This window comes from Oncorhynchus gorbuscha, linkage group LG03 (assembly GCF_021184085.1).
Source record: "Oncorhynchus gorbuscha isolate QuinsamMale2020 ecotype Even-year linkage group LG03, OgorEven_v1.0, whole genome shotgun sequence".
NCBI lineage: Eukaryota > Metazoa > Chordata > Actinopteri > Salmoniformes > Salmonidae > Oncorhynchus > Oncorhynchus gorbuscha.
Window position 1 is genome coordinate 56,399,369 of NC_060175.1, and position 18,713 is coordinate 56,418,081.

The 18,713-nt window shown below is 42.3% G+C and overlaps 1 protein-coding gene across 7 annotated transcripts in view; it reads left to right on the forward strand.

The window, feature by feature from the left end:
• LOC124031602 (transcriptional enhancer factor TEF-5-like) overlaps positions 1–17,318 on the forward strand; it is a 38,980-nt gene extending 21,662 nt beyond the window's left edge. Inside the window, exons 4-16 of one of the 7 annotated variants that reach the window (XM_046343037.1) lie at positions 1,492–1,556; positions 2,031–2,093; positions 2,224–2,286; positions 5,859–5,870; positions 9,515–9,643; positions 9,813–9,856; positions 9,997–10,053; positions 10,828–10,892; positions 11,285–11,421; positions 11,598–11,771; positions 12,786–12,929; positions 14,737–14,889; positions 15,104–17,318. In XM_046343037.1, the coding sequence (XP_046198993.1) occupies positions 1,492–1,556; positions 2,031–2,093; positions 2,224–2,286; positions 5,859–5,870; positions 9,515–9,643; positions 9,813–9,856; positions 9,997–10,053; positions 10,828–10,892; positions 11,285–11,421; positions 11,598–11,771; positions 12,786–12,929; positions 14,737–14,889; positions 15,104–15,217 (1,220 nt within the window). In that variant the 3' untranslated portion in view covers positions 15,218–17,318. The remainder of the gene's footprint in view (positions 1–1,491; positions 1,557–2,030; positions 2,094–2,223; positions 2,287–5,858; positions 5,871–9,514; positions 9,644–9,812; positions 9,857–9,996; positions 10,054–10,827; positions 10,893–11,284; positions 11,422–11,597; positions 11,772–12,785; positions 12,930–14,736; positions 14,890–15,103) is intronic. The other 6 variants (XM_046343039.1, XM_046343038.1, XM_046343040.1 and 3 more) reach the window with 6 other exon arrangements.
• Positions 17,319–18,713: the final 1,395 nt, after the last annotated feature.

The window sequence follows — 18,713 nt, forward strand, 5'->3', positions numbered from 1 at the left end:
CAGAGCAGGCAGCTCAATGGCGAGAGAAAGATAGAGAGAGGCCAGCTAAACTCAGCTCAATGGAGAGAAAGTGAGAGGTTGGAGAGAGAGAGAGGCCAGCTAAGCTCAGCTCAATGGAGATAAAGTGTGAGAGAGAGTGAGAGTGAGAGAGGAGAGAGTAATTACACCAAGCAGAGCAGAGCCTAAAGGAGGCCAAGGGCCAAGGAGTGTGTGAAAAAGGCACAATGTTAGCTTTTCTCCTGTCATTATGTCTGAGGTGCTGTCTGTAGTCAGTTGGTCTGGCCTGTCACAGGGCTTTTTTTTATCCTTGGTTTGCGATGTGAAGCTTTAGCTGTCCTTTGTTCATAACCTGGACTGTGTGTGTGTGATTTAGAGAGAAGTGTAATGAACTCATGGCTGGCGCTCAGTTACTCTCAGTGAGTGAGGGAGTCATTATTCATGATGGTGCAGCTGTTGTCTCTTTCTTCCTCTCTCTCTCTCTCTCTCTCTCCTTTCACATACATATACACACACTGATGCACATTCACATCGACCCTCTTGGGGAAAATTCCAATAATTTATCTTACCAGCAAATGTCAAAATGATATGTTTTGAAATGCAGACTCCCCTACCAAGGACAAAAATACAAACTGTACTGGGCAAATCCAACAAACATGACCAGACAAGGCTGGTAAATACTAATTGCTTCGAGCATTGACAGATTCCATTGTTCTGTTGCTCTCTCATTTGAAAAACATCCAGAGAAGTTGCATTCAAATAAAAAGTAACCCTTTTGAAGCCCCTATCATCTGTCAGGACTAAAGCCTTTCAAAGCCAAGAATAGAAGGCACTTCGTTGCCGACCTGTTTGTGCAGAATGTTGAGTGTAGATGTTACAATACTTTTTTTTTTTTTTAAAGAGAACAAACACGTTTTTCAAGTACTGCGTCTGTAATTATGTGACTGCTTGATCTAAAAGTCAAACACTAATGAAATAAAGAAAAAGAAAGCTGTTGAAACAGTCAGTCGCAGTTGTATTATAAGCTTGTAAAAAAAAAAAAAAAAAAAAATACTAGCTATGTCTCAGTGGTATATAGCAATGTTCACCCACTGACTGAAAGGTTGGGTAATCTGTGTGTTCCTAAGAACCACCTTTCGGGAGCTGAATGGTGTGCTTCACCTTGTATTTTGTTCAGCCCCTGTAGATATTTAGCCGCATACCCTTTAGCTCCACCTTGTGTTTGTTGTGTAGAATCATGGGCAACTTTTATCCGGAGCCATGATAAAAGTTGCACCTAGACACAGATCTAGGATCAGTCTTTTCCTTTCCCGAATCTGAACAACCGTAGGGTGGAAAATGCTTAGCTGATCATAGATCATGCCCACTCCTTGATTATTTGTGTACCAGCTCTAGAAAAGCCAATGTTTCACAAATGAACGCCTAAAATGTGTGAATCAGATTTGTCTCTTTTGCATGCTGTATTTTTTCATGGAATTCTTCTCCCTATTCCAGGTCGCAATGAGTTGATAGCCAGGTACATCAAGCTGAGGACAGGCAAAACCCGCACAAGAAAGCAGGTATCAATATTAGATTTTTATTTTTAGAGCAATGGGCTGATAAAACCAATTAACCATTCAGACTCAAACATTTATACGGACTTCATTTTACCTCAATTTATTGTTAGAAGTCTTGAGGCTGGAGAAACTACAAGACATGTTAGATATACTGCAGATTTAACATGTAGAAACTGGGAACTAAACAAATATGTTTTGCAGTAAGAACTCAGCCAATTGTGCACTTTTAGTTTGTAGAAATGAGATTGGACTGGCTTTTGTATTAAAGACATAACACCATCCAAAACAAATCATATATATATATAAATAATGTGTATATATATTTTTTAAAGTAGCGTGTGAATTGCATTAATTTAATGTTTGAGTATCTGTATAATATTGTGTGTTTGTGTGTAAGCGCGCGAGCAGGCATCCATCTGTGTGTGTGTGTGTGCGTGCATGCTCTATGATGCTTAAAACTGTCTCGCACCCCTTTAGGTATCTAGTCACATACAGGTGTTAGCACGGAAGAAAGTTCGAGAATACCAAGCAGGTATCAAGGTAGGTGCTACCGAACGGGCTTCCAGCCAACTGTGACTGGGCATCTCTTTCCTCTTTGGTTATGGCCTCTCTTCTCTTCTCTTCTCTCTGTCTCCTTTTCTCTTTCCCTCTTGGCTCTTCTCCTCTGCAGGTTTCTAGCCATTTGCAAGTTCTCGCCCGGAGAAAATCTCGCGAGATCCAGTCAAAGCTGAAGGTATGCGCTTCTCTGCGGGCTGGGCAGGGCGGGGCTGGTCAAGGCTTTGCTTTGCGCTAACCAATTAGCTCCATTTTGTGCACTTTAGTTCCTATTACAGCCATACATGGATTGGTGCTCCATGACTAGAAAATACCAGTGGTGGCAAATAGCACAGTGCGAGACTCTCAGTCTGCATAGGAGGGTGTATGGGCTTGAGGTCACTGCATGACTCATCATTTAGGCTAACGTGTTTGGGGGAGAATCGCTACCATGCTAAAGCTAGTAGCTACCATGCTAAAGCTAGTAGCTACCATGCATGCACGGCACAGAGAGCTACAGGCTAAAAACATGGTCATCTTTTGACCATTGAAATACATCAACGTTTAGTACAGTACAAAGCTGTAAAGAAATTATATTATAGCATGAGCCGGCTTCATTCTACTGCTCGTCATGTATACAGTAACTCAGCCTGTGGGGTAGCCTAGAGCAATGCTATGAGCAGTATGATCTGTCTATGGTGAAAGGTGTTGGCACATGATGGCGTTGTCGCTACAGCTCCACGTCTGTCCCTACTGTACCTACGCCAGCCATGCTTCTGCCGATAGGCTTTCCTCAGCTCTTCCTCTGCCTTCAACCCTTCTCTCCGCTCTGACCCCAATCTCCATTGGATCTATCGGAATGTCCTCCTGTATGAGAGTTAACTACTCCAACTGTGTGCAAAGACCTAGAGCTAAATGTTATATTGAAACCTGCATGCATGTTTACACTACTAGAGCAGTATGCTTAGAACAACTGTGTTAGCTGTATACTTCTATTCCACTTCTAGACCATATGGAGTATAACCTATTCCTTCGAACCCGATTCTCCTTTGAGTTTGATGTTTCTAAGCTTCTATTCAGCAGAATATATGCCACTTGTCTTTCGTCCATTGGAGGATGGCAGGCAGGTGTTTGTTATATCAATCCTCATCCAACTCTAGGTCTGTAATCTATCCCTCAACCCGAAAACAACTGCAAACATAACACAAAGTGAATCAACGTTTAGGGGCGGCAGGTAGCCTAGTGGGTAGAGTGTTGGGCCAGTAAGCGAAAGGTTGCTGGATCAAATCCCCGAGCTGACAAGGTCTGTCGTTCAGCTCCTGAACAAGGTAGTTCACTGGTAGGCCATTGTAAATAAGAATGTTCTTAACTGACTTGCCTAGTTAAATAAATAAAAAACAATAGCGTGCCTGAGGAAATTGCGTTAAAGTGTATTAAATGAATAATTTAGCAAAAAATGCAATTGGTAGTTCACCATTTGCCTTTATTGGAAGTTTATTGGACCTTTAGACTTCTCTATTTATTAAGACAGGAAGTATTCTAGTTGACCGTATCTAGTAGAGAGAATCCCATTATTTTATCACCCCAATGTTTGGGCATTTCTTTTTCCCATGAGGGGGATATTCCCTACATTATTGTCCCTACTTGCGTAGTTCCTGTCCCATAGTTAAATTCGGCTCCCCTTTGATGTCGATATCCCTTGATTTATTCATGGCTCCTTCTAGGTTATTTAGCGATAACTATGTAAGTAATGCCATAGTTGGTATCGTGTTCTGCTCTAGTCTTTGTAGTGAGTTTAATGATATGAGATATCTGCAGCTCACAAACTAAGAACCAAAAGATATAATAAATGATTACCTGTTATAAGTGCTTATGATGTTTTATTATTAACTCGTACTATGTTCTGCCTTGTATGGGGAAAAAAAATATACATACATACATACACTGCTCAAAAAAAATAAAAATAATACATCCTAGATCTGAATGAATGAAATATTCTTATTAAATACTTTTTTCTTTACATAGACAACAAAATCACACAAATTATCAATGGAATTAAAATTTATCAACCCATGGAGGTCTGGATTTGGAGTCACACTCAAAATGAGTGGAAAACCACACTACAGGCTGATCCAACTTTGATGTAATGTCCTTAAAACAAGTCAAAATGAGGCTCAGTAGTGTGTGTGGCCTCCACGTGCCTGTATGACCTCCCTACAACGCCTGAGCATGCTCCTGATGAGGTGGCGGATGGTCTCCTGAGGGATCTCCTCCCAGACCTGGACTAAAGCATCCGCCAACTCCTGGACAGTCTGTGGTGGTGGATGGAGCGAGACATGATGTCCCAGATGTGCTCAATTGGATTCAGGTCTGGGGAACGGGCGGGCCAGTCCAAAGCATCAATGCCTTCCTCTTGCAGGAACTGCTGACACACTCCAGCCACATGAGGTCTAGCATTGTCTTACATTAGGAGGAACCCAGGGCCAACCGCACCAGCATATGGTCTCACAAGGGGTCTGAGGATCTCATCATCTCGGTACCTAATGGCAGTCAGGCTACCTCTGGCGAGCACATGGAGGGCCGTACGGCCCCCCAAAGAAATGCCACCCCACACCATGACTGACCCACCGCCAAACCGGTCATGCTGGAGGATGTTGCAGGCAGCAGAACATTCTCCACAGTGTCTCCAGACTCTGTCACGTGTACTCAGTGTGAACCTGCTTTCATCTGTGAAGAGCACAGGGCGCCAGTGGCGAATTTGCCAATCTTGGTGTTCTCTGGCAAATGCCAAACGTCCTGCACGGTGTTGGGCTGTAAGCACAACCCCCACCTGTGGACGTCGGGCCCTCACACCCTCATGGAGTCTGTTTCTGACCGTTTGAGCAGACACATGCACATTTGTGGCCTGCTGGAGGTCATTTTGCAGGGCTCTGGCAGTGCTCCTCCTGCTCCTCCTTGCACAAAGGAGGAGGTAGCGGTACTGCTGCTGGGTTGTTGCATTCCTACGGCCTCCTCCACGTATCCTGATGTACTGGCCTGTCTCCTGGTAGCACCTCCATGCTCTGGACACTACGCTGACAGACACAGCAAACCTTCTTGCCACAGCTCGCATTGATGTGTCATCCTGGATGAGCTGCACTACCTGAGCCACTTGTGTGGGTTGTAGACTCCGTCTCATGCTACCACTAGAGTGAAATCACCGCCAGCATTCAAAAGTGACCAAAACATCAGCCAGGAAGCATAGGAACTGAGAAGTGGTCTGTTGTCACCACCTGCAGAACCACTCCTTTATTGGGGGTGTATTGCTAATTGCCTATAATTTCCACCTGTTGTCTATTCCATTTGCACAACAGCATGTGAAATTTATTGTCAATCAGTGTTGCTTTCTAAGTGGACAGTTTGATTTCACAGAAGTGTGATTGACTTAGAGTTACATTGTGTTGTTTAAGTGTTCCCTTTATTTTTTTGAGCAGTGTATATACACACATTCAACAGGCTCAAAAGGAGATAAGTCATTATGAAGTCTTATAATGCATTTGAGTGCATCATAATGCATTCCACCTATTGTCTTTTAGTTAAAGTATCAAACTTTTCTTCAGGGCTAAGAACATTTTTATTTCAACATCCTCATGGCCTACAGTGAACTTTATTATTGCTGTATTTAGTATGTACTGACACAGCCTATAAGCAAGCCCATAGTCTATCAGCATATCCATTTAGGTATATGCAGTTAGATGTGTATACTAATCGTTTCTCTTTCCTTTGATTCAGGCCATGAATTTGGTAAGTGGATTTGACTTTTGCGATTTGCTTCCCCCCTGCTTGGCGGTGCCAGTGCATTGTCCACTCTGCTAATGCCCTCTGCTGGCATGGCAACCCAACCCCGACTGCTATCCCATAATAAAGAAATGCTTAGGGGGGGGAGAAATAAAATGGGGAATGTGTGTGCTTGGAACCACATTGCTGTGCATCGTACCTGATTGTGCTAAACACTGAGCAGCTTGCTTGTGCAGGGGGATTCTGCTTCTCCGGGGGCTGCGTCTTCTGAGATACACTTTCCTCTCACAAGCCAGGCCTTCTTTGTAATGCTTGTTCAGTGTCTGCTAAATACATAAACACAAGGAAGGTTTGCAGCAGAATTAGCAACCATTTCATGTCCATAGGCTCTATTGTAATCCAAGAGAACGTTAAGGCATCGGCCTCATTCAGATAAACATCACGCTTTGATTCCATTGAGCGTCACTTAGATAATATTGGAATTCATTTCAATGTGATTTTCTTGTCTAATTCTGAGGCAAAGCATTTGTAGCGCATAAGTTCAGGGAGCTTTATATTAGAAGATTCACCACCAATGTGTACTGTGCTAGTTAACCTAGGGATGCACTTACACCATTTAGTGCTCGAATCATCACAGTACATTGTAATATTGTAGAGAAAACAAACGTTGCCCGTGTTCCCGCATCTGGCCGGAGTCTATAGTCGGTTATAAACTGGGTGGTTCGAGCCCTGAATGCTGATTGGCTGAGAGCCATGGTATATCAGACTGTATACCATGGTTATGACAAACCATTTATTTTTACTGCTCTTTATCACATTGGTAACCAGTTTATAATAGCAATAAGGCACCTCGGAGGTTTTTGGTATATGGCCAATATACCACGGATAGGGGCTGTGTCTAGGCACTCCGCGTTGAGTCGTAACCTAAAGAACATCCCTTAGCTATGGTATATTGGCCATATAACACACCCTCTTGGGCCTTATTGCTTAATTATACTGCACTGCAAATCACCACTACCGAATGAAGGAACAAATTAATTAATGCAAATCACTGCTACCTGTTCCACACACGACCTGTGTTTTTGTGACTTTAATTTTACTTTGTTAACGCTAAAGATTTTGCATTTGAAAACTCTTTAGGTCAGATTTCTTCTGCTTTTACAGACACATTTCATTCCCATTTCAAGGCATGTAGTAATACTACCCAACAAGGCTAATGTAGGATATGCTGTTTCTCACCCTAGAAAATGTCAAATTCTCATCCCTGTGCAACTACACCAAAAGGCGTTGGCCTTTCAGATCCACTTTACTCCCCCCCCCCTCTCTCTGACAGGGGTCCTGATATCACTTTAATTCACAGCTCCCATACCAAATAATCGTGGGGAGTGTAGTGCAACTTAACTGTCCCCTCTGTACTTTGTGCCGTGACACTAGTTTCGTGATATTGCTATAGTGTGTCAGATACTGGATCTGTGGAAGTTGTGAGACGCACACCAAAAGTGACGTTTAAGCATTATTGTTGGGGTAAACGTACAAGTAGGCCCGAATGCTCTTGAATGTCCAGGTACAAACATGCCAAACTTAACCATATCCATCTACGCTTGATTTTTATATCTCTGGCAATTACAAATCAGCAGAACATTCCAGACAAATCAACTGCAATCTGACCAAATACAGTGCATTTGTCAATGCAGCGTTATGAAACGGAGGATTTTTTTCTATTGCAGTCGTATTTCCTATTTTGTCTTTTTCCATAATGAGAGTGGTGGCGTCAACCAGATTCTCTCAGAGACAAACTCTTTCTGAAGGATGTTTTCCTTCAAGGTCTCGGCTAAATTAGAATCATGTGACTCCTGGAATGTTCTGTTTGATTATGTGGCTTGAAAGCTTTTTCATCTGCGCATTGTTGAATGGTATAATTAATCATACCAGTGTATAGATGTTCTCTTCACGGCTTCTTTTTAATTACTGTAGCCAAGTAGTACTCCAAAACGTTGTTGCTGCAAAGTGTTCATTTTTCAAGACTCAGATGTGTTGTATGTTTATTTAAGAGCCTAATGAGAGTACATAAAAAGCTCAGATATTTTAGATTACAGTATAAATGTTGTGATAGTAGTAATAAACTGAGCAAAAAAAGAAACGTCCCTTTTTCAGGACCCAGTCTTTCAAAGATAATTTGTAAAAATCCAAATAACTTCACAGATCTTCATTGTTAAAGGGTTTAAACACTGTTTCCCCATGCTTGTTCAATGAACCATAAACAATTAATGAACATGCACCTATGGAACAAACAGCTTACAGACGGTAGGCAATTAAGGTCACAGTTCTGAAAACTTAGGACACTAAAGAGGACTTTCTACGGACTCTGATAAGTGGCTGTTCCACTGGATGTCATAAGGTGAATGCACCTATTTGTAAGTCGCTCTGGATAAGAGCGTCTGCTAAATGACTTAAATGTAAATGTTAAATGTGAAAAACACCAAAAGAAAGATGCCCAGGGTCCCTGCTCATCTGTGTGAACGTGGCTTAGGCATGTTGCGAGGAGGCATGAGGACTGGCCAGGGCAATAAATTGCAATATCTGTACTGTGAGATGCCTAAGACAGTGGTACAGGGAGACAGATCGGACAGCTGATCGTCCTCGCAGTGGCAGACCACATGTAACAACAACTGCACAGGATCGGTACATCCGAACATTATACCCGCGGGACAGATACAGGATGGCAACAACTGCCCGAGTTAGACCAGGAACGCACAATACCTCCATCAGTGCTCAGACTGTCCACAATAGGCTGAGAGAGGCTGGACTGAGGGCTTGTAGGCCTGTTGTAAGGCAGGTCTTCACCAGACATCACCGGCAACAATGTCGCCTATTGGCACAACCCACCGTCGCTGGACCAGACAGGACTGGAAAAAAGTGCTCTTCACTGACGAGTCGCGGTTTTGTCTCACAGGGGTGATGGTCAGATTCACTTTTGTTGTCGAAGGAATGAGGGTTACACAGGACTGTACTCTGGAGCGGGATCGATTTGGAGGTGGAGGGTCTGTCATGGTCTGGGGTGGTGTGTCACAGCATAGCAAGAACTGGCAAATCTGGTGCAGTCCATGAGGAGGAGATGCACTGCAGTACTTAATGCAGCTGGTGGCCACACCAGATACCGACTGTTACTTTTGATTTTGACCCCCTCCCCTTTGTTCAGGGACACATTATTCAATTTCTGTTAGTCACATGTCTGTGGAACTTGTTCAGTTTATGTCTCAGTTGTTGAATCTTATGTTCATACAAATATTTACACATGTTACGTTTGCTAAAAATAGTTGACAGTGAGAGGACGTTTCTTTTTTTGCTGAGTTTAGTTGTAACTGTTTTTGTATGACTATTAAACCAACTGTGTTTCTCTTGGGGCACTGTGAGTAGCCTAGTAGTTATGTCACGCCAGTGTACAAAACATTAAGAACACCTGCTCTTTCCATGACAGTCCGACCAGGTGAATACCTGTGAAAGCTATGATCTTTTATTGGATGTCACTTTTTAAATCAACTCAATATTAGAAAAGGTGTCCTTAATGTTTTGCACACTCAGTGTATGTACTAGGTATTAGATTGCCCCCTAGTGGTGCATCTCCCTCACCTCTCCCTTCTCGTCCACAGGACCAGGCGTCTAAAGACAAGGCCCTCCAGAACATGGCAGCACTGTCGTCTGCTCAGATTGTGTCACCGAGCCTGATCAAGAGCCAGCTACCCCCGCTGCCCCATTCCCCCTACCCCCCGCAAGCCAGGGTGAGCCCTTCTACGCTGGGTTTGAGATTTCAATGATTGCTCTCTCTGCATTGACACTATTTACAAGTATTTAAACATTATTGTTATACTAGTAATTGATGCAGGCTGTGAAAACAGTACAGTAAAGTACATTACCTGAGCAACTGATTCTGTCATCTTCGCCTTACAGTTTTGGCCAGGCCCTATCCCAGGACAACCTGGCCCCTCTCAGGAGTGAGTATGACTTAACTATCTGTTGAGTGACAGGTTCAGGTTATATGTTTGGACTGTGCGCTTGATTGATTGATTGACACTTGGTGTGGAGTGGTGGGTTCTCTTTGGCATGTTTAACGGATCGCATTTGTGCACATCAGGCTGGTTCTAGAGCTCAACCCGGGAAGGATTCCTGGGCTTGGCCGCAACAGCTATGCGTAAGTTCCTTCCTAGTCTAGCTATAGCACAAGGCAGCACTAACTCTGCTTCAGTATGCTTCCCGCTCTCATTCGACAACCAGGCCACAGCCAGCTTCACGCCCGAGAGCGAGAAGACCAATCACAATGCTGGAGTTGTGACCATTTGGAATGTAAATCACAAAGCCATTCGTGATGTAAAAACGTCACACAAAAAGGCGATTTCAAGACAAACTGGCAGCAGAATCAGTCCCTGACATCACCTAACTTTCATATTTATGTTTGTCATTCCAAATTTAAAGAAACTCTTCCATTGACTTCAAAGCATTACTTGCACACAGAAAAAGCATATGGATTTGTACGGAATTGGCCCATTGGGAACGTTGGTGTGACACTCAAGCAGCCCTCTGAAATGATGGGTGTCACAAATGAGCTGAGAATGTCCTCGTGAAGGACAAACAGGTATCAAATTAATCGATCAATCAGAGTACGTAAATAGCATCACTAAGTGTATGACGTAGTGCAATATGACAGAGTTAAGCAGGGGTGGACTTACACCTAGCTGGTGCAGCCACATGCCTATGTTGAGACACTAGTCATAACACTGTGGATCCACGTCTGTCTGACATGCCAATGAAGCCCAAAGCCACATGCCACTAGCATAACCAGGTTTCACTTGGAATTTCAATTTCGGAAATGTGTTTTTTCAACTAAGAGTTGGATAAGGAATACTGAAAAGTTTGACTCATAAATGTATAGTAACAATGATGTGATGTGACGATCGATCTCTTTCAGTATCAAACCTTTTGCACAGTCCCCATACCCAAACCTACCAGGCCCTGCTCCCCCACCTATATCAAGTGAGTATAGAGCACAATTTAATTCTCATTCATTCACGCTTCATGATTTCTAAAAATATGTTTTACACATGAGACCAGTCCCAAGTTGGCAGTAATGAAACTCAATTTAATAAATAAAATAATATTTAACCTTTAACTAGGCAAGTCAATTAAGAACACATTCTTATTTACAACGACAGCATACCGGGGAACAGTGGGTTAACTGCCTTGTTCAGGGGCAGAATGACAGATTTCGGTTACTGGGACAACGCTCTAACCACGAGGCTACCTGCCGCCCCAATATAACATACAGATCAGCAATATATCTGGTGCCTAACATTAATGCAGAAATTAAACATCTTCCCAAGACCTCTGCCGGACTGTCTCTCTCGCGCTCTGTCTCTCTCTCTAAGCCTATGAACCCTTGGCACCCCCCCTTCCCCCGGCTGCGACGGCAGTACCCGTGTGGCAGGACCGGACCATCGCCTCCTCCAAGCTGCGGATGCTAGAGTACTCTGCCTTTATGGAGGTGCAGAGGGACCCGGACAACGTGAGTCACCAAAACACGTTAACCAAAACTGTCCTATTTGCATATAAAAGCCTTTGTTTGTACGGTACACATAGTCAAGACGAGCCAGACTATGTCTAGCACTAACTCAATATGGCCAAGCTAGACTACTGTCATCGCAGCTGGTCTGACCATCTTTCTCTCCCTCCGCCCTGCAGTACAGCAAACACCTGTTTGTCCACATTGGTCAGACCAACCCTTCCTACAGCGACCCTCTGCTGGAGGCAGTGGACATAAGGCAGATCTACGACAAGTTCCCAGAGAAGAAAGGCGGACTCAAAGAGCTTTATGAGAAAGGCCCCCAGAATGCCTTTTTCCTAGTCAAATTTTGGGTGGGTAATCACTATTGTATTTATTACTGATGGTTTGACAAATCTATTTTATTATTCTTTGATCCTCACCTTGAATGCTTTTACAGCAGGGTTCCCAAACTGGCGGCCCGAATTTGATCCGTGGGTAGATTTATTTGGTCCCCCAAGTTGAATCCAGGCGAAAACTATGATCCCTTATTGATGTCACTAGTTAAATCCCCTTCAATTAGTGTAGATGAAGGGGAAGAGACTGGTTAAAGAATAATTTTTAAGCCTTGTGACATGGGATTGTGTATGTGTGCCATTCAAAGGGTGAATGGGCAAGACAAAAGATGTAAGTGCCTTTGAACAGGGTATGGTAGTAGGTGCCACACTCAACAGTTTACCGTATGTATCAAGAAAGATCATCCACCCAAAGGACATCCAGCCAACTTGACACAACTGTGGGAAGCACTGGAGTCAACATGGGCCACCATCCCTGTGGAACGCTTTCGCCACCTTGTAGAGTCCATGCCGCAATGAATTGAGGCTGTTCTGGGGGCAAAAGGGGGTGCAACTCGATATTAGCAAGGTGTTCCTAATATTTTGTGCTCTCAGAATTTTGAAAATCTGTTCAAGTATTTCCACGTACAGTATAATAGACAGGCGTGATCGTATACAAATGTAAGCAAGGTTTGAAACGTTGATGTTTTAGTAGAATATTATCTGTTTGGGCTTCTTGCAGTCTACAAATGATTTGTAATTGTGTGTCGGGCCCCCTGACCATTAGCTCAAGAAAAAAAAAAAAAAAAAAAATCAGCCTGCAGCTGAATCTAGTTGAGGATCCCTGCTTTACAGGGGAATGTGTGGTTTGAAAACATAATTGAAAAAACAGAAAAATACATCTTTCACACATTTAAACCTACACTGTCACACAGTCCCTTTTGGTGGTTTGATTATTCTAAAGTAGAATAAGGAAAAAAATACATTATTTGAGGTTTTAGGCCTGTTAGCTGAGCGTTTATCTGACTCGTCCGGTGTGACCCCTCTCTGCAGGCGGATCTTAACAGCAGTGGCATGCAGGACGGCCCAGGCTCATTCTATGGAGTCAGTAGCCAGTACAGCAGCTCTGAGAACATGACCATCACCGTCTCCACCAAAGTCTGCTCCTTCGGCAAACAGGTGGTCGAGAAAGTAGAGGTGAGGCCATTTTCAACTGGGTCTGCATTACGGTCACAAAAACAGCCGTCAGGCCGTCATGGTAAATTAGGAGGTGCACTTAAGTGACTTAACTGGTTAGATTAAGGTTAAACAAAGTGGGAATTCAATTGTGTCAATTTACTCTCTGAAATTATACGGTATATATTATACAGTTGAAGTCAAGTTTACATACACCTTAGACAAATACATTTAAACTCAGTTTTTCACAATTCCTGACATTTAATCCTAGTAAAAATTCCCTGTTTTATGTCAGTTAGGATCACCATTTTATTTTAAGAATGTGAAATGTCAGAATAATAGTAAAGAATGATTTTATTTATTTCATCGCATTCCCAGTGGGTCAGAAGTTTACATACACTCAATTAGTATTTGTTAGCATTGCCTTTAAATTGTTTAACTTGGATCAAACTTTTTGGGTAGCCTTCCACCATAAATTTGGTGAATTTTGGCCCATTCCTCCCGACAGAGCTGGTGTAACAGAGTCAGGTTTGTAGGCCTCCTTGCTCGCACACGCTTTTTCAGTACTGCCCACAAATGTTCTATAGGATTGAGGTCAGGGCTTTGTGATGGCCGCTCCAATACATTGAATTTATTGTCCTTGAACCATTTTTCCACAACTTTGGAAGTATGCTTGGCATAATTATCCATTTGGAAGAACCATTTCAGACAAAGCTATAACTTCCTGACTGCCTTGAGATTTTGCTTCAATATATCCACATAATTTCCCTGCCTCATGATGCCATCTATTTTGTGAAGTGCACCAGTCCCTCCTGCAGCAAAGCACCCCCACATGATGCTGCCACCCCCACATGATGCTGCCACCCCCGTGCTTCACAGTTGGGATGGTGTTCTTCGGCTTGCAAGCATCACCCTTTTTCCTCCAAACGTAACGATGGTCATTATGGCCAAACAGTTCTATTTTTGTTTCATCAGACCAGAGGACATTTCTCCAAAAAGTATGATCTTTGTTCCCATGTGCAGTTGCAAACCATAGTCTGGCTTTTTTATGGCGGTTTTTGAGCAGTAGCTTCTTCCTTGCTGAGAGGCCTTTCAGGTTATGTTAATATAGGACTCGTTTTACTGTGGATACTTTTGTACCTGTTTCCTCCAGCATCTTCACAAGGTCCTTTGCTGTTGTTCTGGGATTGATTTGCACTTTTTGCACCAAAGTACGTTCATCTCTTGGAGACAGAACGCATCTCCTTCCTGAGTGGTATGGTGGCTGCGTGGTCCCATGGTGTTTATACTTGCGTACTATTGTTTGTACAGATGAAGGTGGTACCTTCAGGAATTTGGAAACTGCTTTTTCTGAGGTCTTGGCTGATTTCTTTTGATTTTCCCATGTCAAGCAGAGGCATTGCATTTGAAGGTAGGCCTTGAAATACATCCAAAGGTAATTGACTCAAATGATGTCAAATGATGTCATGGCTTTAGCCTATCAAAAGCTTTTAATGGACATCATTTTCTGGAATTTTCCAAGCTGTTTAAAAGGCACAGTCAACTTAGTGTATGTAAACTTCTGACCCACTGGAATTGTGATAGTGAATTAAGTGCAATAATCTGTCTGTAAACAATTGGGAAAAATTACTTGTGTCATGCACAAAGTAGATGTCCTAACCGACTTGCCAGAACTATAGTTTGTTAGCAAGACATTTGTGAAGTGGTTGAAAAAAAAACTTGTTTTAATGACTCCAACCTAAGTGTATGTAAACTGTATTTACCTCAACTAAGATTGTTTGCTGTTTTGGGGTAAGAGTTTTAAAATATCTCTGTGTGTGAATTGCAGACGGAGTACGCCCGAATGGAAGGAGGGAAGTGTGTCTACAGAATCCACCGCTCTCCCATGTGCGAGTACATGATCAACTTTATCCACAAGCTCAAACACCTGCCAGAAAAATACATGATGAATAGTGTTCTGGAAAACTTTACCATCCTTCAGGTAACATACTGCATTGCAAGATACTAACTAAAATTTGGCAATGCACTGACATTTCAACTGTGGTCATAGGACTATAGCTGGGTGATCCGTTTTTGACCTCATGTTGTTTTGCTTTGCTAATTGATTGATTGATGATATTTACTGTCTCTCACCTGCTGCAAGACCATAGCTGGATCACGTTTCTTATCTAATTTTGACGCACTTTCTCCTTCAGGTGGTGACAAACCGTGATACTCAGGAGACCTTGCTGTGTATAGCGTTTGTGTTTGAGGTCTCAACGAGTGAACACGGGGCACAGTACCACGTCTACAGGCTTGTCAAAGACTGACCCACCCACCGTTCTGCAGGGAGGTTTGGGAATCGGCTTCCAAAGTACTGCGTGACACAATCTGTACAGTACACACAGACTGCTCAACTGCCAAGAAACATTTAAAAACGACGTTAGAATGAACTGACATGAACAGATTTTATACTTCCACACATGTTTTGGTAAAATAGGAAAAAGGATGAAGTCTCAACAGACAGGAACGGCAACTTATTAACCATATATTTAAAATGTGCTAAGACAAAGTGGGTCATATTGGTAATGACAATAAATGTACAGTAGCTTGAGATGTTTTCACTGAGGGAATGAGAAGGTGTCCAAGGTTAAGAGAGTTGTCTCCAAGGGAACACACTCTAAGCAATATGGGAATAAGTGTATAGATTGGAACGGTACAGCTACAAGGACCATTGAAGAAGAGCAAACCCAAAATAATCAAAGTAGAACTTTCCTACTGAGTGGTGTTGATAAATTAGATAGCCAAGAGCCTTTCTCCAAAGACAAGTATTGATTGATTGCCAGCCTCTCTGGAATGCCTTATTTACTACCTCTGGTCTTTAAATAAAACAGAAAGAAACCAGACAGATATAAAATGCAGAAATTAATTGGAAACTGAACATTACTATGCAGCTCACCCTTATCTAGATCCTCGAAGCACACTTCTTATCCAGGCACATTGTGTGACGGACAGAGATGGATGAAACTCTTATTTGTTTTCAATTGATGCGTTGTCATGAATGGTTACACGTTTGGCTGCAGTCCACATGTACAGTAAGGGGATAGCGCGATCAGATCATTCAGTTTCGAAACCCTTGGCTTATTGGGTCTAGACAACAACACATTTGTGCTGTGGTGCACTTAAAATATCAAGAAAGGGTGAAGCAAAAAATATGTTTATTTTCTGCCTTTAGTTATGATATTGAAATTAACTGTTTCTGTACTGTGAGTCAGTGGATGCTACAGGAATATGTGTTACATAGGAGTATTTTGGGGACGTGTTTATATTTGTGATTGACTTTAACTCGGCACAGAGACTATAGCTGTTCTCTTAGAGTGGAGGGGATTCAACACTGTTTTCTTAAAAACATGGCTTGAGAATTCGCCCGATTAGAACTTGCCAAATTGTAACTGACCAAATGTACGGGTGAGTTCAACTAATGTAAGAACTTCAGGTTCTCTTATCTAATCTCCCCATTTGAGCAATCCCAATTGATGGATTTCACATTTAGTCTGATTGTAAAACCTACATGATGTAAGAGAAGTTTATCTTTTGTAACGTAACCAATAAAAACAAAAGCTCTCTCTTATCTTATGAGCATATCAACAAATTCTACTCTTAATTTGTCAATGCCATCAGCCAATGAAAAACAGTTTTTATGTTTCTAAAAATACCTATCCTCTCTGTGCTGTGGTGTGTGACCATTGATTGTTATTTATATTGAAACAGATGGTGGGAGGGCTGGGCTGGGCTATGGGCGATGTGTTTATCCTTTGCCATGGCAATGGAGGTGTTACAAGTATTGCTGAGCTAAACTTTATACTAAAGACAAGATAACTGTCATCCCATGGATCTAGATAGGGGATAGTCTCTGCCTTGGATGGTTCACTGGGCTTCTGTCAGAAGAATTCATACATCAGACTTTGTATGGTGGATTTAGTACACCAGGATTTGAATGTCATACTTTAAAAAGCTAGACTTAAAACAACTGCTTAATCTTTACTAGCGGATGTCTCAATTGTACTTTTTTTTTTACAGGCCCCTTTTTTTATTATCATAATTCATAATTTTGTTTGTTGTTTTCTTTTGACTTTCATTGGAAGCCATATGCATCCATTGAAAACGTGTTTTTGTTGACATTGATGATGAGATATTATGTATCATAATCTGAATGGTGTGGGCAAATTTTTTTGGTTAATAGGTGGTTTACTGTGGCCTTGGTTACCAATTGTGCATTGCATTTTTTTTGTATGTTATCTTTGAAGTAAGGGGGGGGGTTGTATTATATAATCCAATCAAAAAATATGTATAATCTAACAATAAAAGACGCATTGTGCCTTTGGGGCCATTTTTCCCCAGAATACCCATTAAAACATGTTTGTAATTTGAGTGGTCAATGCAGTTCTTTCCAGATTGGATACATTGTCTCTTAACTGTTGTAGATGGCACCATTGTTAAACTGTTTAAGTCAGTGAATGTGCAATATATTGTACAGTACACTTCCCTTGGTCCTCTGTCACATTTCTAACTATGATGTAATTTCACAATTCCGTAGCCTACTTGAGGACAAGGACAAACACAAGAGTAGGCCGCCACCAACCTCCTGTGGAGAAGGCTTTATTCAGGTATATTGTCAAGATACAGTATTTTATCATATTTGTATGCACTGACTGGAGAAATCAATGTTTGACACAGCCTTTTAGGGAAAATTAATGAACCCAGATGTCTGTGCATTATGATGCTTTTAATAGGCATCATAACTAGCATTAGGCTAGTTGAGAACAAGTTCTCATTTACAACTGCGACCTGGCCAAGATAAAGATAAGCAGTGCGACACAACACAGAGAAACACATGGAATAACCAAACAGTCAATAATACAATAGAAAAAGTCTATACAATGTGTGCAAATGAGGTAGGATAACGGAGGGCAATAAATAAGCCATAGTGGCAAAATAATTACAAATATAGCAATTAAAACACTGGAGTGAAAGATGTGCACAAGATGAGTGTGCAAGTAGCAATACTGGGGTGCAAAGGTGCAAAATAAATAACAGTATGGGGATGAGGTAATTGGATGGGCTATTTTACAGGTGAGCAATGTACAGGTGCAGTGATCTGTGAGCTGCTCTGACAGCTGGTGCTTAAAGCTAGTGAGGGAGATATGGGTCTCCAGCTTCAGTGATTTTTGCAGTTCGTTCCAGTCATTGGCAGCAGAGAACTGAAAGGAAAGGCGGCCAAACGAGGAATTGGCTTTGGGGGTGACCAGTGAAATATACCTGCTGGAGTGCATGCTATGGGTGGGTGCTGCTATGGTGACCAGTGAGATAAGGCGGGCTTTACCTAGCAAAGACTTATAGATGATCTGGAGCCAGTGGGTTTGGCGACAAATATGAAGCGAGGGCCAGCCAACAAGAACATACAGGTCACAATGGTGGGTTGTAATATTGGGCTTTGGTGACAACACAGATTGCACTGTGATAGACTGCATCCAATTTGCTGTGTAGAGTGTTGGAGGCTATTTTGTAAATGACATCGCCGAAGTCAAGGATTGGTAGGATAGTCAGTTTTACGACGGTGTTTGGCAGCATGACTGAAGGATGCTTTGTTGCAAAATAGGAAGCTGATTCTAGATTTAATTTTGAATTGGAGATGCTTAATGTGAGTCTGGAGGGAGAGTTTACAGTCTAACCAGACACCTAGGTATTCGTCCACATATTCTAAGTCAGAACTGTCCAGAGTAGTGATGCTGGACGGGCAGGCAGGTGTGGGCAGCGATTGGTTGA